General features: G+C 33.0%; 3 protein-coding genes across 6 annotated transcripts; all 3 read right to left on the bottom strand.

Moving 5' to 3' along the window:
* Positions 1–13,618, bottom strand: LOC123014169 (glutathione S-transferase-like). Of its 4 annotated transcripts, none has more exons than XM_044413114.1 (5): positions 13,493–13,618; positions 3,608–3,754; positions 2,203–2,370; positions 1,041–1,183; positions 1–783 (listed from the first exon to the last, which is right to left on the bottom strand). In XM_044413114.1, exons 2-5 carry the CDS (start codon positions 3,741–3,743, stop codon positions 616–618), a joined length of 615 nt encoding a protein of 204 aa, XP_044269049.1. In that variant the 5' UTR covers positions 3,744–3,754; positions 13,493–13,618; the 3' UTR covers positions 1–615. The 4 variants fall into 4 exon arrangements, with proteins under 4 accessions (XP_044269049.1, XP_044269052.1, XP_044269050.1 ...); XM_044413117.1 differs by lacking the exon at positions 13,493–13,618 and adding an exon at positions 4,426–4,551; XM_044413115.1 differs by lacking the exon at positions 13,493–13,618 and adding an exon at positions 4,415–4,546.
* Positions 13,619–15,250: 1,632 nt separating this feature from the next.
* Positions 15,251–16,563, bottom strand: LOC123014651 (motile sperm domain-containing protein 1-like). The gene is made up of 4 exons (XM_044413865.1): positions 16,221–16,563; positions 16,007–16,170; positions 15,820–15,953; positions 15,251–15,770 (listed from the first exon to the last, which is right to left on the bottom strand). The coding sequence occupies exons 1-4, from the start codon at positions 16,351–16,353 to the stop codon at positions 15,578–15,580; spliced, it is 624 nt and encodes a 207-aa protein (XP_044269800.1). The 5' UTR covers positions 16,354–16,563; the 3' UTR covers positions 15,251–15,577.
* A 171-nt stretch (positions 16,564–16,734) lies between these two features.
* On the bottom strand, positions 16,735–23,061 carry LOC123014269 (HEAT repeat-containing protein 1 homolog). Its single transcript, XM_044413296.1, has 3 exons — positions 22,955–23,061; positions 21,742–22,895; positions 16,735–21,690 (listed from the first exon to the last, which is right to left on the bottom strand). The coding sequence occupies exons 2-3, from the start codon at positions 22,893–22,895 to the stop codon at positions 16,806–16,808; spliced, it is 6,039 nt and encodes a 2,012-aa protein (XP_044269231.1). The 5' UTR covers positions 22,955–23,061; the 3' UTR covers positions 16,735–16,805.
* Between the last annotated feature and the right edge of the window lie 115 nt (positions 23,062–23,176).

The raw sequence follows: 23,176 nt of genomic DNA, 5'->3' as shown, positions 1-23,176 counted from the left end.
TTGAGGTTTTTATTAAACAACTAGACATTTCTATGAAATAACAAATATTACATACGTAATGAAAAAACTAAAATAAACCCATTGTAATTAACAACACCTATTAAATAATTCAACAATTACTAAATCTATCGAACAGCAATATAAAGCGTTTTTACATGAGCCATTACATATACCTACATTGATTTGGTGATTCTACTAAATAAAATAAAATGGCGTTTTTTATATTTTTACAAATATAAATATAATATAAAAATATAACAAGTAGCGTGCTTTTCTAAAAGTTCCTAAAAAATAATCCTCTAAAATTTTTGATTCTATGTACAAGTTTTGTTATTGTATTTTATAGCAGTATACCATGTTTACATTGTACACACTGATAGACAACTCGTTTGTAAATTTGAGATTTTGAACACATACTTAATCTTACAACTAGATACATTTTGTGAACTCGTTCGCTCTTCTAAAAACTTATTTTGGAATATCTGGTGATATGTTTGTAGAAAATGCTTTCCCGTCGAAACCAAAAGTTGAACAAAACTGATTAAGGCCGGAATGTAATTGCTCGTCCAATTACAAAGTCCCCAACTGAAATATGTACAAATGTGTGAAAACAGTTTATGATTCGGTGGCGGGTCGTTTCGACACCCATGCGTTTATACTAGGAATGTTATAGACTTTTATTTTTAGAGCTTTCAGAGCCGGATACTGATCCAAAGCGGCCTTGCCAAAGATGTGTTCGAAGTTTTCGAGGGATACGGCGAATACAAAATCGCACCAGGTTATCTGAAAAAACGTAAAATAAAATCGATGTGAGAAGACGTGCTTTTAAAATATTTAATACGACTGATATTTCATTTCACCTTTGTCTGTACAAATTTCCGCTGAAATCTCGCAAAAGAAGACACGATTCTATACAGACCCTGAGTCAATCAATCATTTCATTTATTTGAAATCTATCTATCTATTTCGAAAAATATCAACCGTAGCGGGAAATTTAACCTGTCATCTGGTTGGTGAGCGTCCTTTTTGTAAACACTTACCTCAGATCCTACTGAAAATCCATTATTTTCCGAAAGCATTTTCTCGAATTTGGATAAATAAAAAGGTATTGTTTCCTTCATCAAACGGGCTTTCTTTTCTTCCTTCTTTATCGGGTCTTGTTCCATTCGAAATTGTGCAAGAACTAAAAAAGTTTTATATTGTTAAATTAATGTGCGAATTGAGTCATTCCCTTTAATAACAGTAAATGAAGAGCTTTCGAGTTATTGTTTGACATTTGTATTTCAGCAGTTTGACAAGCTTTTAACTTTAACAATACTATCATTAGAACCATTAATTACGCCTTACATTATTTTTTAAAGCAGCTCAAGGTCATTACTTATCGTAAAAAGCCATTCACACCTTTTCTACCTTATTGTAAAATACTTTTATCTTAAAAACGTTAGCATGAATATAAAATATAGTTATATCACTTAATAATATCAAATTTCATCTGACAAAGCCTAAAAAATTAAAATTCAATCATAGCTTTATCTAGTTAAAAGCAAAATAAAACGGAATACTCTATACTTCTGTAAAATTTATCTTCTCACAGTTAGCAAAGCCTAAAAGGTGATAACAGCCACATTTAAGAAAATGAAACTTATTTATGGCTTCATATATCCCATTCGGTTAATCCGACTTTCAACGATTACAACCACAACTTTGAGAGAAGTAAGTTTGCCCCGTATGGGTGTTGCAAAGAGAAAAATCCTTTTATTAAACAATTTAATCCTTAAAAACTTTAATATTTCTAAGATTTTTGCCAATATCCCAACTTTTTGCTTTTGCTACAATAAGTGAAGTTAGACGCAATTAAAATGTAGCATAACAAGTGGCAAAATAAATAAGTTTTAATTAAAGCTAGAATTACATAGTCGGATAGTTTCTAGTTGAAGTAAATCACCATTTGCACAAAAACACTCCCGTTCCTAGCACTAATTAATTTAGTTACGTTTAAATTTAAAATTTCAAGTCGAAATACTTTTTAAAAACTTTAAATTAATCGAGTGAAAGGACCGCCAAAAAAAGCAATCATCCCTGTCCACATTACAAAGTTTCATACCCAAGAGAGGCTTTAAAACTTTCAAATTGGCGATTAAATTTTTAACCGCTCAACCGAGTGATTAATATTCTTTTGGTTATCTCAGAAATGATAAATACCCTGTTTGAGATCTCCTAGAGTGTCAACCAAGACGTCACATTGCAAAGCTTCCCATTCATTTCGTCCTGCTAATCCATATTGTCTTGCTAGATATCTTGCCACCGCATTGCTCTGAGCCACAGCTTTTCCATCTATTTCAAGGACTGGAAGCATTCCAAACGGCGTTCCTGAAACAAGCAGAATGCACCAAATTAATTCACGCAATCGAGGTGCGTAAACTCAAATAAAATTCCTGCGAGTGAGCTTTCGCGTCATAACCGGAGCTTTTTTAATATTATCAAGGCTGTGCAAATAAATTCTCGCATTCATGCCTAAGAGAATTTTTATATTTGATCAATCTCAAGCTGTCAAAAGATCTCAATGAGACACTAACTGTTGTTAATTACTAATAAATCTAAATGAATGATTTAATGGTTTCTTGACAATGGAATCGATTGAGACAAATTGTAATTAATGGCTAAACTTTAACAAATCTCGTAGTCATATACAGGCTGCGCCAGAACTCGCGCCCCAGAGAAAAATGTCGTATAAGGTAAGATCCCAGGAATATGGGATATAAAAATTTCGAAGTTATGAGGGTTTAAATGTCAAAAAATAAAAGTAAAAATTTTTTGACAGATACAATTTTCTAAACATTTTTTCCGTGTTCCTGGTATCTTACCTTACTTGAAAATTTTCTCTGGGGCGCGAGTTCTGGCGCACCTGTATATGTAAATTAAATTTATTTACAAACATTTGCGCCAAACATTGAATTGTGATTAATAAATAAAGTATCAGTTAACTCAATAGTAAAATAATAAATTAATCAAACCAACACAATACACAAAATAAATACAATTCGACATCATATCGAAAAATGATTAATTTCAAAATTAAATTATTTTCCTACAAAATAAAATTTAGCTGTGTTAATAATTATTGGAAAAACAACGACATAAAATTCTTTAAAAAATTGAAAATAAATTCTTTGTCACAAATTTAATGAAATAGGTAATAATAAAATATGTGAAATATGTCTCAAAGTTAAGTCAATTGTCAATATATTTTCCTTTGTAACAACAATGCAAGAGATAAACGAGCTTTGAGCTGAAAATGTGGTTAATTTAAGCATGTTTTATCAATTTTTTCACTGACACGAATGAAGAGTTGCGAGTAATTATTTCCTTTCAATTTCTGACATCTGCTTTCCTGAAAAAATCTTGAATAAAACATCTGTCTGTAAAACTTAATCCCCCACACTTCTTTCATTTTAATATCGGTTCTTTCGGTTTGATCGAACATAAAACTTCACCTTCAAATTAAATTCAAATGCAGCGCTTCCTCCAGACGTTAAATTCGTTAAAAGCAAATTCGATTCAACAATCTGAAATTGTAAGCATAAAATGTGAAAATGTCATTACTTACTTTTTTTGATTTCCGGCCATTTTTCTCTCGGGATCCTTTCGTCCTCGTAGTCGACACCAGCATAAGCGAATATAAAACGGATATGCTCGGCTCGCCCTCTAGCATTGAAGTAAATCAGCTTATAGTTAGGAGACATGCCTCTAAAATCTGAAACAAAGAGGTATTTCGTGAGAGAGCGATTTCAACCTAAATTGGGAAAGGTATCAAAATCTAACCTGTGACTCTAGAAATCGGAAACTGACCGGAAACTCGCTGAATATCTGGAGTGGTTCATCGAAATCGATCAGAGTGAACTTTTAAATTTCTCGAAAAATACAATTTAAAGTTGTGTTGAAGCTTCAATTTCTTGAAGCGGAAAGTCTCACATTAAATTAACACGACCATACGAGAACAAGAAAAATCCTTTAGCCTTAATTATTTTTTAAATTACTCTTCAAACCTTTAAATTTAAAATACTATAATAAAAATCAACTACCTTTAAGTACACATCTCATTAAAAGGATGGAAGCCCTGAAGTCGATATTTACATAAACTGCTGAATACAAATTTATAATAAGACACTTGTTATATCAACTCTTACAAGCATAGGTAATACAAAAATCATTATTTGAAGTCCTTGAATTTAAAGTCGTGTCAATAAAATTCAATAAAACTATTGAAAAATGTGAGTTTTAAAGCGATTTGATGAAATCTCCGCGAAGTATGTACAATATTGCACAATACAGGCAAATAGCTCTTATTACAATAATCCTTTGAAAATGAAATAAAGAAAATAAATTTAATTATGTACAAAGCATCTCAACTTACTTACTTGTTACCTGATTTTCTGCACCTTAGACATTTTCTCTTTATTAATATATTGTTATTTAAATGAATAATTTCACGAGAACGCAGAATAACCCTAATAAACCCATCGGTCTTGGTCTACTATCTTGGGAGTGGAGAACTTAATGTAGGCAAAATGGTGTTAAATTGCTAAATGGACGGAATTGGTGCAATTTTCAGATGAGATTAAATAGCCGGGAGATAAGTTTCTACACAGTTATGTTATATAAGCCCCTGATATTGATTGTTTTGTCACTTTTTTTGAATCTAGGTCACAACATGATAAAGTTACAAAAGTTTAACAATTATTTGTTTTGGATGAATTTCCAAGTTTTAAATTAAGAGAGAACACAATTGAGAGCAAAGTTTTTTGATCCGCTCAATATTCAAATTTTTCCACGTTCGTAGACTTCCTTTTGTTGCATCCAGTCGAGAAAATGTGCTCTAAAAGTATTCCTTTGCTACTTTACTTCCAATATCTACCTCGGCTTAACCTATTTTTACGACGGTTTATATCGGTAAACCTATACCTCAGACTGAAGCAATTAAACCTAAATTAATTAACGACCTTCCAGAATAATTCTCCAAAACCAAGAAACAGAAAGCTCGGCGACCAAACATATTTTAATTAACTTACCATACTTCGAGCTTTAAAGCTCTCCTTGACTCGACAGGTTGTGATAAATATGAATTTGCCATTTGTAGAAAAAATAAAGCTTTCAGGTTACGCAAAGGGCAGAGTTGTTTTCTTTCCATCGGAAGTGGTCAACAAGTTGATTGATTTCTTTGGGGTTTTAATTTTGGTTAGTGTTTGAAGAAAGGGACTTTGAATTGATTGTAAATATTTTGTTGTTAACTTTAAGAGCTTTGTGATAAACAAAAATAAAAAGTTGCAGACAAATGAAATAAAACATCAAGCGATTTTCCATAAACTGATCCAGAGATAACGAAAGAATCAGTTATTAAATTTAGTTAGAGCACGTCTGTTAATTCAATCTACGAACATTTCCAATAGATTCAACGACAGATAAGCAATTCAATTTTACACCGAATTTGTGTTGCAAGTGGAAAGTTTAAATTGTTGTAGCCAAGAAGTAAAACGATTTATTTCTAAAACTTGAAGTTGTACATTACTATTACCACAAAATTATTAAAAATTAAAAATTCACTTTTAATTATTCCTGATGAATTATTTATTTGCAAAGTCAAGATTTAAATTTAATTTTTAATACAATAAAGTTTTGGTTGATCCTTAAGGAAAATTATTCTTCGGGTTTGACAAAATTTACATTTAAACCAAATTGTTGCTTTAACTTTGTTTTTCCTTCCTTATTTGAACATTTTTAATAAACGATTTAAAATTAAATTTCGATAATTGAACTTTGTGTCATGTTGGTGATATTTTATTCAGGTGCCTAATTTATAACAGAGTTTCCCTAATCAATCACCGTAATATGAACAGTGCAAATAAGGTTGAATGTTTGATGGATGACATAAAGTTTTCGGTCATCGTAAAACAAGAATCCTAAAAATCGTGCGCTTCTTTTGTTTTCATTTTCGCTTCTTTTATTCCATGTCATATTTCATCACGGTCATTGGTGTGGGCTAATAAAAATTCAATAAGTTTGGGATGTATAGGGTCTCGCAATATTCGTTGACAGATTCGATATGAACCTATATAAATTCAAGTTTTTACATAAATGATAAATGAAAGAATAGCTAATGCGACACGTTTTCTCTTCGGTAATCGCAAAGTTCAGCCCATATGACCTGCACGACTAGGGGATGTTAAAATCGATGATTTCCACATGTGTTCCTGGACACTAAAAATAGATTACGGAAGGGATTCAACTTCTCAAATTAATTAATAAACCGTTGTTTAGTATATGACTTTTATTTTGCATGAGATTAAATTCTTGAAGAAACAAAGAAACAATTTTTACATCGACAAGATAATTAGCCGAGTAACCAAATATTATCATTTAATTAATCTTATCTCACTTTGGTTTGCCTTAATAAATTAGTGATCATGATTTTGTGTAATTAATCATAAATGTCAACATAATACGTGAAAATCCAAGTTTTAATGGAACTTATATTTAATAACTAAAAATGAAACAATGTTTTACTGACACACACTGTACTCCAGTTTCAAGGTTCAATAACTTTATATACAATATGCTATTGTTAGCTAGTAAAACATTCCTAGCTTTTACGTTTTAGTCTCTTTGTTCCTTAATGCAGTGATTTTATTAACAACCTAACAACTCAGTTTATCTTGACACGAAAATAACACTTTTACTTGTTTTACTAAATAAAAAAATATTTTGTAATCTTGTTAAATTTATAAAAATATTTTTATTAAAATTTGAATGAGTTCATTTTGTTCTACACAAAAAAATGACGCTTTGCGAACTGAAATATTTATTAGTTTGATTTTGTCCTATTTAAAAATAAACTTGATGTTATCACTGTTATTAGACTACGAACCATGAAAAAAGTACATTTTATTAGTCCTCATATCACTTAAAAGAAAATGTAAATAAAAAATAAAAAACTGAGTTGTTTCACAGCGTTGAAAAAATGGTAACATTTATTTAAAATTTAGATTAATATTGCGTTTAGTATTATTGTGACAGCGCTTTAAAAGTTTTGTTTTTATCGACTCTAAAATTTATTTCAAAACTAACTTTTGCAATAGTTCATTTAACGAATCCGATGTTGAAAAAGTTTGGCAAAAAGTGAAGTAGATGGGTTTTATTTTTTCATTCTAACAATAGCAACACACATGAAATGAAAATCAGTGGTTTTGTACTACTTTTTAAATGTTATTTTTATTATGCCGAGACAAATAAAAATACCTACTTATTAAGTGTTAAGGCATAAACTAAGCGACGTGGAACTTAATCGAGGAATTCTCCAGAGAATCAATAAACTTGTCGCATTGAATATCTCAAAGTGGCAGAGAAGCAAAACATTGTTAGCTTTCTGTATATCCCAAATAGTAATAAAAACCTTTCATCTCAGATTGCCACAACTTTTCTCATAAAATTTATCTTTCTGGCATAAAATTTCAATCCACAATTGCGTATTCCTTTCCTGCAAGATGAGACTAATTTATTTGTAATAAAATCTCAAACAAACCATTAATAAACTGTAAATTCGACACTTTACCTACATTTATGTCTCATAAAAGTGCTTTATGCAGGCACAGTAGTTAGTAAACTTACTCATACAAATTATGTTTTCGATCCTTTGTTTTGAATCAAAAGTCGATGAAACATATTTTTGATAATAGACAATTATTTCTTGAAGCAAACTTTTAAATAACCTCCTTTACAATTTAAGTACCTTTTATAGGAAAATCACGTTTTTAGAACCCACGCTACGCTAAAATAAGCATCTACTTTTATAGGGAAGTCGAGATATGACTCTATTGATGCACATATTTTTTTTAATACAAACTTGAAGGCCTCGCAAGACTCGTGAGGAAAAACGTGACACAATTTTCTCCTTAATTAACGTAAATATGAATGAACTGCTCGCTCCACGCACGAAACTTTTATTCCTATAAAACAAAAGAAAGTAGGAATTGCTCTATGCTACAAATGATTAAAATATATGGGGAGTCTGGTTATGAACTGTCCTGTGTGCGTTATTAATAATTTACGACTGGAAACCAATGGTATTAACCCCGCTAATGGTTCAGGTTGAGTAATAAAGCAGACCTTGGTATTATCGAGCAGTTTGCCAATACTTTCGCGTTTCGGGCTAAGCAGCCCATGGAAGTTGTCCCTACACCTTACCCCTATCGTGTCGTAACCTTTCTTACACCTTATTTGCCTGGCTACATCCGGTCGTGCTTACTTCGCTCTGATAAGGTCAGCAGAAATATCATTTGGCGATTTTATCTGGACCCATTCCAAGATTTTCGTGTGCAATGGGTTAACACTGAGAGAAAATTGTCAAAGACAACTAACTCTATTGATATTTTTAATTAAACGCACCCCAGAGTGAAACTTGTCAAATAAAAACCACTGCTATGTAAAGTGGATTAGCTAAGCTACGTTAAGAATAAAAGAATTTCGGTTCACTCATTACCTGTGATTTATTGGACTGGTGGAAATAGATTAGCGACAGAGATGCGAGATTATGACGGGGGATAAGCTGGATTAAGGAGGTTGGTCAAATTGTGTTCAGATTTTTATACTAGATCCACTTTGTTCTTTTCAAAAACGAACACAAAGGAGCGTTTTTTTAAGAAAATTTATTTGTGTTGAACAACACAATAGAAGGTAAAATTTATAAGTGTATGAACCACCTATGTTCTAGCATCAGGAAATAAGATACGTCTCGCATTTTATCTCCTTAAGATGACTGCTTTCATATCTCTTTGTTTTCTTACATGATTCCGGTTTCATGCTTTTATGTAACTATAACATGATGGTTGACATAATTTTTGGAATTTAAAATGTTGTAATTTTTTACTGATCGCTGATTAGAGGTCCACCACTCGTTTTATTCTATCACATCGAGTTTTCAAAAAAAATCTTTATAGCGGTAAGTACCTATTTTTTACTATTTCATAAAATTAGATAAAACGAGTTTGCCACGTTTCGTGAAAAACATGTGAATTAAAACAGCAACAACACCCATAGGTAATTCCAGTGTACTAGAATAAGTAGTCGAATTTGGTTATATACAGGATGAGTCTTAACTTATACGCATAATTTTAGGGTATGCTAAATAATAACTAATAACTAATAGTAAAAAAAAATCTAATAAAAATTTCTTAGTTACCGAGATACCGTGTTAAAAACACTATTGGACTTAAAATTTTAGATATTTTGCGCTAACGACACCAATACCAACATTATATTTATTTGTTCATGCCATGCGTGTCAATAGCTAATTGTATCGATTTTCTTAATTTGGTGAGGTTAAGTGGTTTTTTTATTGATATTCGACAAAAATAAAAAGTTTTCTTTAACTTATTTTTAATTTTTGTACTTATTGTTGATCATAACCTTTTATTCCGTAGGTTTATGCGTACAAGTTAAGACTCACACTTACATACTTTAACTAACTATTTGATTTAATCTTTAAAAATTTATAATAAATGTGTTTTGTAGACAAACTAGATGTGATAGAAAGAAAGCGAATACTTCTAAATTTAGGACACATAAAATATAAAAAAACAGCTTTTAAAATTAAAACACCCTTCAGAAATTTTTCATATATCGGTCTGTGTTATTAGGGGTAACAATATTTAGTTCTAACTTACTATACTTATATAGGTGTTCCGTTTTTATTGTTGCAAATTTATACATGTGGCAGAATAATCAATTTTAAAGCAAAAGTTTCCTATAAACATATATCGAAAAATACTGTGTTAGGGCGCTACACCCCTGAGAGGAGTGCGTTTCTTAATGAAATCATTTGTTTAAATTTGTAACAACAAAAATGGAACACTTTGTATACTAAGCTCTCTAAAATATTTATTTTATATTTGCGAGTACTTAATTATTTTTTCTACACATAAGAAATTAAGAGTTAATTAAAAACAAGTTCTCAGGTGAATTCAAAAACTGAAAAATCGTTTTATCCACAATTAATTTGAAACATACTTTTCCGAAGCTAAGAAAGTAGATTTTTAGTTTAAAAACTTCAAATAAATAACTTATTGAGTACATTTCGAAGATATTGAAACAGGAGAAATAAAGATTGGGATATCCTTAACTATGTCAAAAAAGGACTCGTAAAAGGAATAGTAATTTATATACAGGCTGTTCTGTTTTTATTGTTACAAATTTAAGCAGGTGATAGAATGTCCAATTTTAAGATAAAAGTTTCCTATAAACATGTATCAAAAAATATTAAATAAGGGAGCTACATTCCCTGAAAAGGGTACATCATTTAATGTTTTATTTTTCGACACTGTCAAAATTTACGGTTTCTCTCTCGTGTAAGGAAGTTTTGACAACTCGTTACACTCGTGGTTTAATAACCCACTCGGTGAAATAATAATCCGTCCGATTTACACTCAAACTCGTCGAATAAATAACTATTTCCAATATTGCAGCAACCAGTGTAGATAAAATTTCAAAATGTTGTACAACTAATAACCTTTATACACCCAAACGAATTCAAAGATAAAATGTCGAAATTTTTACTCAAGGGCGTCTTAAACTGGGGCTGTTGGTTTTACCACTTTCAGCCACAAAATTCTAAATATCATAGTTTTTTACAAATCAGTTAACAATTTGTCTTACAGATCATAAAGAGAATAAAAATTGAAAATTAAATTTGATTCACCGTTTAAGACGCCCGTGATTAAAAATTTCGATAACTGATCTTTGAGTCCCAAAAGAGTAATAAATTTTTACAGAAATTATTAACCAGCTGTTTTATTTTTAATTGAGATCGTGATAAAAAGTCGTCAACACTGATCAATACCCACGTACAATTATCAAATTTTTTTGTCATTTAGGTATTTTAGTTCCTTATCAACTTGTCATTTTCTTTAAATTACAAGTTCAGTTTAGTTAGAACCCAACTCTGTGATAGAAAGATAAAAGTAAATTATAATAACTCCTGTAATAGCCGTGTCAAAACTTATGCCATTAGGTTGAAACATTCTGTTTCTGACCACTTTTATTACCAACGATACAAAAGAAATAAAGAATCATTTACAATTCCTGATTCAACAATAATTACAATCCGAATGTAATTTCAGTTGGAACAAAACGACCCGACATGAAATTATCTGAAATATACATAACAACAAAGTCACCGAAAGTTCAACCAATCAGCCTAACTGTAGTTAATAGAAGTGAGAATGGGGGTTAGTTGTGTCATTCGTGTTCGGTGTGGCGTTGTAATGGAAATGTTGGAAATTATTTCATGGCACAAAATGTTGGAACAAGCAGAAACAAACAAAACCTACAAATTTTCGAAAATTATTTGTTTTCAAACTTTGTTATGTATATTCTACGAAATTTTGCCAGCCGTTTTAATTAAAACTTCCTATTTTTGATCTACCACAAATTCGAAATGTTGCCTAATTACCTCCCCAGCGTTAATTAAGTTTGGTTTTCTTTCTGCTCAGAACAACACTAAATGCGGATTTTAGTATAAAAGTGTCGAGAACTCACTTCAACATTTTAATTGAAACCTATTGTCTCAATCTAAACTCCATTAAGTGCTTTGTGAAATGTATTTCGTGTCCCAGTTTCAAAGATCAGCTAAAACACTTAAACAAAGATTAATTAGTTTTCGTTTTGGTCGTATCGAGCAAAAAATTTGCTCTATGAAAATTTTTGTGTCCAACAATGCCAAACAAGGGTTGCAATTTGTAGAGAGAATTGCGCTCGATCTCTTTTATTCCTAGCTTTATTCCCTTGATGTCCTCTCAGTATCTATCATTTCCAATTCGGTTCTATAAATAGCACCCCGTCAGAAACAAATCGGTGGCTTAAACACACCACAAGGCCCCAATATATCAAAAAATTACCGTGAAAATCGCACGCGATCATTAACTTCACTTTTTAAATCACGATAATGCGTAGGCTGGAAATCGAGCCAACAAATTCAAACGCGAAACTCAAATTTTATCCACTTTTGATAAACATATTTCCAATTTCCGGTCAGGCGGCGACTTAAACACAGCGACGTGACCTGAAAAAATTGATTCGGCGTTTTTGCGAATCCAGCAATTTTAATATTAGACGCTGAATAAAAAAAAATGATTAAATTTACGACACTCAGAGGATGCAACTACTCATCTACATGGTAATGTGGATTTAGTATGCGTGTTTTGCCCCAAAAGTCCTACAGGATGTGTTATTTATGATCCCGATTGTATCAACTTGTCCGCACTGTAAATTCACAAGATAAATATAAAGATAAATACCAAAAAATTAATTAACTACACGAAAACAGTTGTGTTTATTTTTATTATTGAAAAGTAATTGTTTCCCGGCGCATCCACCAAAAGTAACACTTTCAGATTATTATTTTAAAATTATGAAACTAATTTTTTTTTCTTTGTCTCAAAAGTACAAAAATCCTAAATAAACACTGCGGTTTTATTTGTATAACCTTTACTGGTTTTATTTTGCCGTAGCATTTTAATGTCAACAAGTCAAATGTAGAACTCACGTATAGGTCTGTTATTTGTAAACTACAACTTGTAGTTTTAAATCCAAATATAACAAAATAATTGCTAATATGTAGCGTTTTCGGATGAATCAATTTATTCCTATAAATTAAATCTTTAAAATATCTTTACTTCATATAATATTAAAAGTGTATTTTTGATAAAATATTTCATTATAATAAAAAAATAAACGTACATAGTTTACACTACAAAAACTTTTAATTGATTTAAAAATTTAATCATAAAACCCCTTTTACCTTTACAAACACAGTTTTTAAAATTGACGTCAAAATCTTTGCAGCTTTTTAAGTCCAATTTAGATGTTTATTATATTTTTAGCAACCCAATCTCCCCACAAATAAAATTAAATCGTAATCTCAATGTTCCCTTGTTGTAACGATCCAAAATGAGACAAAAAAACTGTTGCTTCAAGCCTAAACCAGTTGCTTTTCAATCCCCTACATCTAAGCGAGATGAATCCTTATTTCTCACTCGCAATACATTTCAGTGAAGAAATAATTTTTCTCATTTCTCTCCTGTCAACCTGACCTGAATCTTTTCGTTCCTTTCAAATCGAAAACCACATAAACAAAAGAGTTACAGTTTCATTCGAACAAAACCCATTTTAAACAAATAAAAGGTTTGTTAATTTTTTAGTAAACTGCACCAGAATTATTTCAGTTGGAATCTAATTTGTGTGCTAAAGTGGAGCAATCAGGGTTGTGAGGCCACTCCGAATTGAATTTCCTTGATGGGAAAGCTCTTTGATGAAAAACTGCCTCGTGAAGGTGTTGTATTGAAGCCGAAATCGCAGCGTAATGGAATGTAAACATTATCCTTTCATATGAATATCTTTAAAACGAGGCTCGCGTTACCCTCGGGCTTTTTATGTTCCTACTCACCTAATTCAAGCTCGGGAGGTTGGAAAACTGCCTTCGGTCGGGAAATGTCACTCTTTTCCGAGAGTTGCGCGCCGCGCCGGTGAAAACTTGAGACTGCTGATCGGACGTCAAGCGTCGAAATATCTACTGAAGCGACGCTGAAACTGAAGCTTTGGCCGCGCAGATCCTGGATGAGGGAAAAACTAAAACGCTATTAACGCTCCAGAGAGATTAAAAAGTGGTATAAATTTATACAGAAGTCCCTTAAGGGAAATGAAAAATTTTTATATATTGAATGACAGGGGAGAAAAATGACCATATTGATGTTTTATTTATCCACATGAAAACATGTGATTCGAAACGTCGAGAGCAAATTTCAGACGTGTTCTATTTCCAGACGGAAATTACAGGTTCATTGAACAAAAATTCACTGGAGACAATAACTGAATCATTCAGTGAACTGAGTTAGACTTTAATTTGCTTTAAAATAAATATTTTATACCCAAGATAATTTAAATAAATCTTCACATTGCAATAATGACTTCCTTACCTATTGTGTGAAGCCCACAGAAGCAGAAAAAAACAGTTAATATTTGCATAAAAGTGTGTAAAAAAAGTTTTTTGTCTTGATTAGTACTCGTCAAAAAGTAGTAGAATAATTGCTTTAAAGATAAAGATACAAATATTTTTTTAACAGTCACATAACTATTCAAACATTTTTTAATTGGTTCATACTATCAGAAAGTTGTGCATATTTTTTTATTAAAAAATCTCATTTATTGATTTATATGCCTAAACACAAATATTTATTTTAATAAATAACAAGCTTTGTCACGAGAAATATATCTTATACTTACATATTTTATTTGAATTATAAAATGCTATCTTATGTAGGTATAAATTTATTATCTTTTTATGGCTATTCCATTCTGTTGTTATTTCTGGCGTCTAAAAAAATGGGTGTGATTGTTATCAACCTTTCGAAAATTAATAGTTTCCGGACATATAAATTAATTTTCCCAGCTAGACTCACCCGAACTCGTAGAAAGCGTTGATTTGCTTGAAATCTAGATTTGTCCAAAAATAAAATCGTTGTTACAATGGCATGCAGCATAAACACGCAAACTTATTCTAAATTTAAATTCATTATCAACAAACTAACTTAGTAAGACAATCAAAATCAACTAAGATAATTTGCATAACACTATATTACCATATAAATCATATAATTTATGTATTACAGCAGAATAACGCTCCAATAATTGATTTGAATAGAGGCTTTAGATGAAAACAGACGCTCGATAATAATTATTTTGATGTTATATTATGAGATAATTAAAATATTTCATATACAAATTACTGAAGTAAATTAAATCTTTAATAACTTGCTGTAGTAGGTGCGTTCGATTTAATACAGACGAGTTGATTATTATAACGTAACGAAGGCGATGAAATTTAATTTATAACTTTGTGCAGTCACGTATTCAGTACACCATTATTATAATTAATACGTTTGAATAGTATTGCGTCCAGTTTCTTGAAGAAAATACAGTATGTTAAATTGCAAGTTGCCTTGTACGTTAAACAATGTTGGAAGACTGTATCTGAAAGGACTTGTTCCAAGTTCGCAACATAATTAGATGATGCATTACTCGTTTTATTAGTTGCGAAAATTGTGTCATAGTTCACTTCAGCCTCAAAATTAATTTGGAAGTTTATTATTGTAACAAAAATTAATAAATAAATAAAAAAATTCTCTTAAAAAATAAAACAACATTATGCTTTTAAGTCATTTTATTATAAATTTGTATTAAAATATATAATAAAATCTGAACCTGGGAACTGAAAAATTCCTCAACAGTTTAATTTTGTCAACAGTAATAATTATTATGTATTCGAACCTTACCACACGGATCCATATAAAAGCTCAAAATTTACCACTTACAGACAAAAATAACAAAAAATATAATCTAAAAAAATCAACACAGAAAGGGTAATAATTTAGATTGATCTTAAGATAACACAAATAAGGCTAAACAAAAAATACACTAGTGGTCAAGAACTTAGTTGCCCTTAAATAATTTATTTATTTATTTTTTAGATATGTCAACAGGGCTTTAACAAAGCCATTGTTATGAGTCCTAGAACATAAGCAACAATTACTTTTATCGCGACTCCCACATGTAAATATGCTGGTATGCTGGACTGTTCATTTTCATCACATTTTGTTGGAAGTATTAACACTATGATGAATACCACAGATAAAATTATAAAGTAATTTTTCACCGAAGGATCGGGACTAAAAATAAAACTAATAATAAAAATTAGCCACAATTATAATGACCCACTCTTTGCTTCTGCTTCTTTCTCTCGAGGGACTAGATTCACAAGCTGTGTAGGAATGAGAGCTATCATCACCAACACTAGAATTGTCTTTTTCTCCAGGTAAAAGGGTTGCAAGCACGCATCTCTTGCCTAATATCTTTACATAACAAATTAAAACAAATTTAAACGTTAATTTCAAACTCAACTCACTTGGCTTGTGGTCGCATCTTGCATTGTAATCATAAATTTATCTCTAGAATGGCAATTTGATTGAAATGGTGCATTGTGCCTAACTAAAAGATCTACATAGGAATGGGGGGCAATTGTGCCCTTGGGGTCCACGACCCCGTATTTATCAGTCGTATTTGCATATACTACAACTTCGTTATTACTTTTTCTGGAAGCAATCTATTGTTACACTTACCTTGATATTTTACAGGAAAATCGTAAGGGTTATAAAGTGTCAACAGTTGTTTGTGCGTGGTTTGACTCCCGGTGTAAAATGTAAGTTCTGTCGGGTATATAAAAACTGGAATTGAACGTTCTTTTAGGCTCATTCTACGTTGTTGTTAATTCCAGCTATTTTGCAATTTATTTTTTTGTGTTTTGACACCTCTGTCCGAGTTTGACACTAGTGTGAAGCGAAAATCCCCAAATAGTAACGACGCGCGCCGTTACAAACTGAAAGTGTATCTTTTCACACTTTCCTTCAGTGTAATACATATAATTTTTTCCTCAGTTTCGCCACTAAACCATGTTTTCCGTTTTAATGGGGGAGGGAAAATTTCTACTCCCCTGAGAGGTTATTGTCATTTTGACAGATAAGAGAGAAAAAAATTTATCACCCTAAGAATTGGCCACTTTCCTTTTTAAAATGAGGGAGAGAAAAAAAAGTTAAATTTCTGTTAGTCGTACGAAAAAAAATTGTATTAAAATAATTCATAAAACAAAAAGTTTATTCCTTTCTTTAATTACATAAATTAATAAAAAAAAGTTATTAAAAAAATATTTACATTTTAAAATACTTTTCAATGGGTTCCCCTAAAATCTTCTCCATTTCTTGAACTGCCTTCCTGCATGCTTTTTCCACACTTTCCTCCTCATCCTCTAACAACTCGGCCAAAACTGGAATCGTTTCCGGCAACAGTGGCAAATAATCAACTCCCAATTTAGTCACCATTTCCTTCAAACAATTCAACGAAACCAACCGAATTTCCGGAGAATTATGCTTCATTTTCAACAAAATCTGATAATTTAACTGCTTCCATAACGAATCATCAGCCGTGGCCACCGCAAATTGTACAATCGTCGGCGTGACCAACTCATCATTTCTCCTTTTCAATTCCTCAACACCACCCAAAATGTTTTCCAACTGATCAACCAATGGTTGCATCAAAACCTCAAACCGATCCTTGTTAACAAATTTGTGATTATCATACAAAAACACTGCATGAAGAGTCTTCAAAACATTTTCCAACAAGAGAACATTTTTCTTCTCATCATCGAAATAGAGAGTCTCACTCCTAATAACGTTGCAAGAGTCCAAAATCTGGGCAGCATTGTTGAGGAAATGACCGGCGAATAAGACAAAAAGACTTTTCAAAGCTTCCGCTATTCCACTCGACAAGGCGTAGAAAGTGATAAGTCTTTCAGTTTTTTGCTCGTGACGTGCCGCCCAATCAAACAGTTTATAATACAAGGGCTTAAAAGTACTTTCCGACAGTTTTAAAATCAGTTTAGTTAAAGCTTTGACGATTTGCGACTCCACTTCGTTGGCTTGTTCGAATGTTGTTTCTTGATCAGTCCTGAATTGCAAAGCATTAAGGAAAAAGTTTGTCAATTCAGGCAAATTCGCGCTAATTTCAGCCCCGTTCAGGTGATTCAAATTTACGGCTAAAATGTCGAGCAAAAATCCCACAGCATTGAAGGCTTGTTTCGTGATCAATCGATTATAACTTTGCCCAAGAACCGGTATTAGGACTCTAGGAGGAATTAAAGTACCGATTTGTTGTCGCAAATTTGACAATTTATTGACCACCGGCTGTAATCGTTCTTCATTGGGGTCTCCAGTCCAGTTATTTGCAAGTAGAGACAATTCATAAAGCAATTTCTCCAGATAAGGACTTAGAAAAAGAGGCAGTGTTTCTACAATTTTTTGTAAGGCTGTGACCGAACTCAATAGAAGCAAATTTGACGATTCTTGACTTTTCTGTTGCTTTAAAATCTTCAAAATTGCCGGCATAAAATTTGGGAGGCTTGGAATAGCGTGGGCTCGTAAATTCGTACAAAGTTCAGCTAAACAAAGTAAAACTGAAGCTAAGACATTGTTTTGAACTTTGCCACTTTTGACTAAATCGGTGACAAAATCGAGAATTTCTGCTAATTTGTCATGATAATCCGAAACCAGAAACTTAATCAAGAGTTTCAACGAGAGAAGAGCAGTCTGCACTATCAATTCGTCATCACTTTCACTTTGCGCCTCATCCACATTTTTAATTATTGAGATAAGTGGAGGTATAAGAGAGTAGATTTGTTCCGAAGTGCAGTCTTCAAAAAATGAAGGATTATTCTGTAATTTCGAATTCAACAACTCCATGCTACGCCTCCGTATCGTACTAAAATTATGCAACATCAAGCCTTTAATCACCAACAAAAACATTTGAGGAGTTAACAGTGCGTTAACACTATCTAAAATATCGTAACTCAAATGGAGAATGACTTTCCAATACTTGGCATGTTGTGTGTTTGCATTCTTATCTGCAATTTTCGAAATTCGATAAATGTAAGTCAAGATATTTATAATCATGTCTTTGTAAAGTTGTTGCAAGTCTAGCGATTCGTCATTTTTCAACGAAGCGACTTGAAAAACAAACTCTTTCGATGATAGTAGCCTCGCAGTAAAAATAATTAAAGTGTATTTGTAGTGACGGAATTGTTTCGGTGTTTTGTAGTGAATATCAAAAGACGAACTCGTATTGTCACTATCAACTTCGTCTGGCAAATCCTGCAAATATTTCATCAAGTTAATACAATTTTGAATCACGATTTCGGGGGAAAATTCTCGACAAATACTCGCTGCGATTTCTAACCGTTTCATGTCGTCTTCTTTGTTTTTCTCTCGGTGACTATGATTGACATGTGACTCGAAGATGAGCAACAAAAATATGTAAAGGTTGTTCTTGACTTCCAATTTCGTCAACAAATGCCCATATATTGGCATTCTCCGGTGCTCCGGAACGTCCAAAAGCGCGTCCACAAAAACCCTCAAAACCTTCGCTATAGTTTCAGGATTGTTATCCTTGACTAGAATCGGTATCACAGTATCAATAATCCTCGTTATAATCTGAAAACTATACGCATCCTCGTGTCTTAAAACCGACGACCCCATAAATGTAAAAATCGCCATAATATGGTGCAAAACTTGCGATGGGAACAACTCGGCCGAAAACGACAACATGAGAAGAGCACAATAGTGAGTTTGGGGATTTTGTGACGCCCTGATGCACTGAACGATCAATTCCATATTAAATGTAGTCTCAGCAATAGCATTTTTGTCGATTTTTTCTCCCAAGTATAGTATAGACAAGAGAATCAACTGCTTGGGGTATTCCACTGCGGCTTGCTCATCAAAATCGAGACACTTTTTCAAAATTTCAAACAAGACCGGGAACAAAACATCGATGTTTGTCAACTTTTTCTTGTCTTGGATAAACTCGAGCGCTGTTAGGCCCTTGCGCCACTCCAGAGTATCCAAAATGTCGACGGTGGGCACCACACTTATCCTCCGTTTTAATTTATTGGGGTCGATTTTAGGAGACTGGACGTCTCTCATTGAGACGAAATGACTTAAAATTAGTTTAGCGTCGAGTTCGATGACTTTAATAGTGTGACGAACGACCGGAAGGACTTCCGGGTTTTTGGTCAAAGTTGCCGTTTCGATGATCAAATCGAGAAGTTTTTCTTCAACTTGACGGTTTAGTTGGACGAAAAATTCGCGATCGAATTGTTTCAATAGTAGGACTGTTGCAAATTCCGGTTTTGAGCTAATAGTGAGAGTGAAGTCTGATTCTTTGAGACAAGTCTCAATCAATGACCAGACACAAGTGCCGAGTTTGATATTTCCAGCGATGGTGGGCTGGCAACGTTGCAAATTTCGAACGACAATCGATGATTTAACTTCGTCCAGACTCTTACTTTGTGATTTGAGCAAATCCAAGCAGTCACGTGATGTTTCCTCAAAAATTTCTATAGTGTTAATGTGGGACAAAAGCTCCAACATTTTTGATTTCAAATAGACCGGGTATTGGCCACAACTTGTCTTGATCAAGGCTGTTTTAAGCACTTTGGCATTATCCAAAACTTTCGAATCTTTAACAGTAGACGGTGATAAAAAGTTATACAAAATAAGTGGCAACTGATCATTGTCAACAACAATTTCCTCCCTCTGATCCAACAACTCCCTAAAGAGATGTTGGTGAGGATGTTGCTTCACTTCGGCTAAAATTTCAACAATTCGGAAACTCTTCTGCTTAACCTCCTCCGACGTGTGTAGCAACAAGGCCAAAAGCTGGGGAATAAAAATATCACTCTCGTCCAAAAGTGAACCCATCTCTTTGCTGTCCTTGACACTGGACAACAGTTTCACAACTAGTGACACACTTTCGGTCAAAAACTCCAAATTTTGACTTTTTCCACTATTAATCAAGTTTAGCAAAAACTCAATTTTGCATCTGAAATTTTTGCAGAAGTAGTTAATAAAGACGTGGACGTACTTCTTGTGATTTGGCGTGTTTTTAAGTAATGTGGTGGCAAGTAAAGTGAAATATTGATTAAAGTCGGTGTCGCTATGTAAGTCTACACGGCCCAATTCAACTTCCGGTCTGCGTGTCTTTACAATTACATTTTTCAAGCAAAGTAGAAATCCTTCAATGTGTAGTTTGCCGGCCCGGGCAACACTGATATGTTTTTGAAGAAAAGCGTTTCCTTTTTCGTATTTAATTTCGCAATTTTCGATAAAGTCGATAAAGATTTTGATGATGGTGATGTTGGTATCAATTGAACTATTTTCGGGTAGTATGCAACTCAAAATTAAAATTACCAGATATTTACTGAGTACACAGCGATCTGGCGTTTTCTGAATACTAGTGATAAAGTCGTGGATCAAGTCACTGCTGTCGTTCCTCATTGAATCAAAAACGCTATTACAAAACTGCGCACACTCCTCTCCTTTGGTGTTAATCTTCTTGAGTAAGGGATTCCCTCGACAGAATGAAGTCTCAGCAATTTTTTGCGCTGCACTTAACTGACTTTCAGAGTTTGGTAACAAATAGGGAAGCACGGCCACGAAAGTCTCCCAGTCATTTGACTCGCTTTGCTCACACAACATCAGCACGATTTCAGTCGAAACGGACTCCCAAGTCCTCAAATCGCTTTGATATTTGTAGGCCAGTTTAATTAAAACGTCTTTAAGTGCGTCTGTTTTCAGAACAGGGATATTCTTGATCAGAATTAGTGTTTCATAAACGACTTCGACGCTGTCGTCGTTCAAACGATCAATAAACGAGCTTTTGACCATTTCTTTTTCGCGTTCTCGAAGAGAGTCGTAATTATTCACCAAGTATGCAATTGCTTCCTTCCTGAATACGACATTGGGGTGGTATAACTTGGCCAAAACGTCGAATTTGCATCTAATTGTCATTGTTTCCGAGAGGATTTTTTGAAGGGATTTTCGCCTTTTGATCACTTTGCCTTGTTGGGTTGTCGACAGAATTTTGTATACTTCTTTGTCAAATTGGTCGGGATACTGGCGTTCGAGAGTTTCAATTATTTCAGTTAGCCACTTTTGGAGGTCTTCAGAGTAGGGTTTTTTGGTTTTAGTTCCGTCCAGCAAAAGACTACAATGTTGAACAATTAAAATCGATTAACTCAAAAACTGTTTTAGTTACCTTAAAAATATTTCCATAAAAGAGTCGTCGAATTTAATTGCCGCTAGAAGAGTCTTCATAAATGCACGATACTCCTCCAAGTCGAACTTAACAGCCCCATACAAGCACCCCTTGACCAAAGCCTTCAAGAATGGTGTAACGAAACAATTTCCGTTGCTCAAATCTTGCAAGACTTTCGGTAACCAATTTTTGCATATCAAACTGTAGCAAGCCGATTCAGAAATAGAATTATAGTGACTTTGAGATTGGTAAAGAATCAACAGAGTCAAAATTGATTCAGTTTTCAAAGTCTCGACCTTCGACTCAGATATTTTTTCAACGAATTTGTCCAAAATTGCATCAGTTAGAGGCGTTTTCATCACAAGTCGCCCCAAAATAACGTAAGAAGCGGCACAAAAATCCGGGATGTCTGAACTTAGGCCTTTGAGAAGCGCTGGTAGCATCTGAGTGATTTGAGCTTCATTTAATTCGAGAGAATTTTCAATAGCCCCCACGAAAACAGTGCAATAAAAATTGAAAGCTACAGTGAGTAACGAGGGTTTTTCAAATTGCTTCACAAGCAGAGCAATGAATTTAGCGACGAATTTTAAGAAATACACATCGCTAGATGCGTGGTTCAGTAGATTTTGTTTAGTGAGATGAACTCCAGTTTTTTGAAGCGATTTCAAAAAGAACCAACTATCATTCTCATCTTTAAATTTCATCAACTGCACCACTCTGACGAAAATATTCGACTCATGATACGGCATTATAAGCATAAGCAAATCTTCTCTGTTAAATTCATGGATGTTGTATCTATTTATAAGCCATTCAAGTGCCTTATGTGAACAGTTCAGCAAAAAATAAGGTGACAATTGCAGCATAAATTTCCTAATCACTTTATCCAACTTTTTGTTTGCGTCAGCGGATTGCACCGAACGCTCAAATTTTTTTGAAGTCAAGTGAAAAATGTTGTTTTTAAACTGTTCAAAGACTGGGTTTTTATTGATCAATTCCTCCAAACCGTCAAGTCCTATTTGGTAAACAGTCTCACGTTTCAATCCAGCTGCCTCTTTAGGGTCGAAAAGTAAAGATGGACGTTTCTTGTCCCTCTGTAACAGCGAAGTTTGGGGCAACGCCAAACGCTTGAGTTGCTCGCTCAGTGAGGTGCTCATCTTTAGAAACAAAAAATTGAAATAAAGTAACAATTACGCAACTACAAGAAGTAATTTACCTTTATTTCGTCCAAAACCGGCGCTTTTAAACGAAAATAACGTAAGAAATTACATTACACGTGACAAATGAAACACGCTGTGAAAGTGGGGTTATGATTTTTTAGATTTGTCAAATTATTTATCTACTAAAAGACATTTGAACTATTTTTTTTTTATTTATATATAAAATTCAAAAGTGACTTTTTATTTTAATTGAGGACAATTTTTGTTATGACTTCTTA

Source organism: Tribolium madens, unplaced genomic scaffold, assembly GCF_015345945.1.
Source record: "Tribolium madens isolate multiple individuals breed KSU strain unplaced genomic scaffold, Tmad_KSU_1.1 Scaffold_97;HRSCAF=244;Tcas5.2_LG3a, whole genome shotgun sequence".
NCBI classification, from domain to species: Eukaryota; Metazoa; Arthropoda; class Insecta; order Coleoptera; family Tenebrionidae; genus Tribolium; species Tribolium madens.
The sequence above is the reverse complement of the archived record's forward strand: the minus strand, read 5'-3'. Positions and strand labels throughout refer to the sequence as shown.

Coding starts and splice junctions, on each gene's coding strand:
- LOC123014169 (XM_044413114.1), bottom strand. CDS start 3,743: ATGTCTCCTAACTATAAGCTGATTTACTTCAATGCTAGAGGGCGAGCC. Junction 1,184..2,202: donor TCTAGGAGATCTCAAACAGG/GTATTTATCATT, acceptor AAACTTTTTTAG/TTCTTGCACAATTTCGAATG. Junction 784..1,040: donor GATTTTCAGTAGGATCTGAG/GTAAGTGTTTAC, acceptor ACGTTTTTTCAG/ATAACCTGGTGCGATTTTGT.
- LOC123014651 (XM_044413865.1), bottom strand. CDS start 16,353: ATGAGCCTAAAAGAACGTTCAATTCCAGTTTTTATATACCCGACAGAA. Junction 15,954..16,006: donor AAGATGCGACCACAAGCCAA/GTGAGTTGAGTT, acceptor TGTTATGTAAAG/ATATTAGGCAAGAGATGCGT. Junction 15,771..15,819: donor GAAAGAAGCAGAAGCAAAGA/GTGGGTCATTAT, acceptor TTTTATTTTTAG/TCCCGATCCTTCGGTGAAAA.
- LOC123014269 (XM_044413296.1), bottom strand. CDS start 22,895: ATGAGCACCTCACTGAGCGAGCAACTCAAGCGTTTGGCGTTGCCCCAA. Junction 21,691..21,741: donor TTTATGGAAATATTTTTAAG/GTAACTAAAACA, acceptor TCAACATTGTAG/TCTTTTGCTGGACGGAACTA.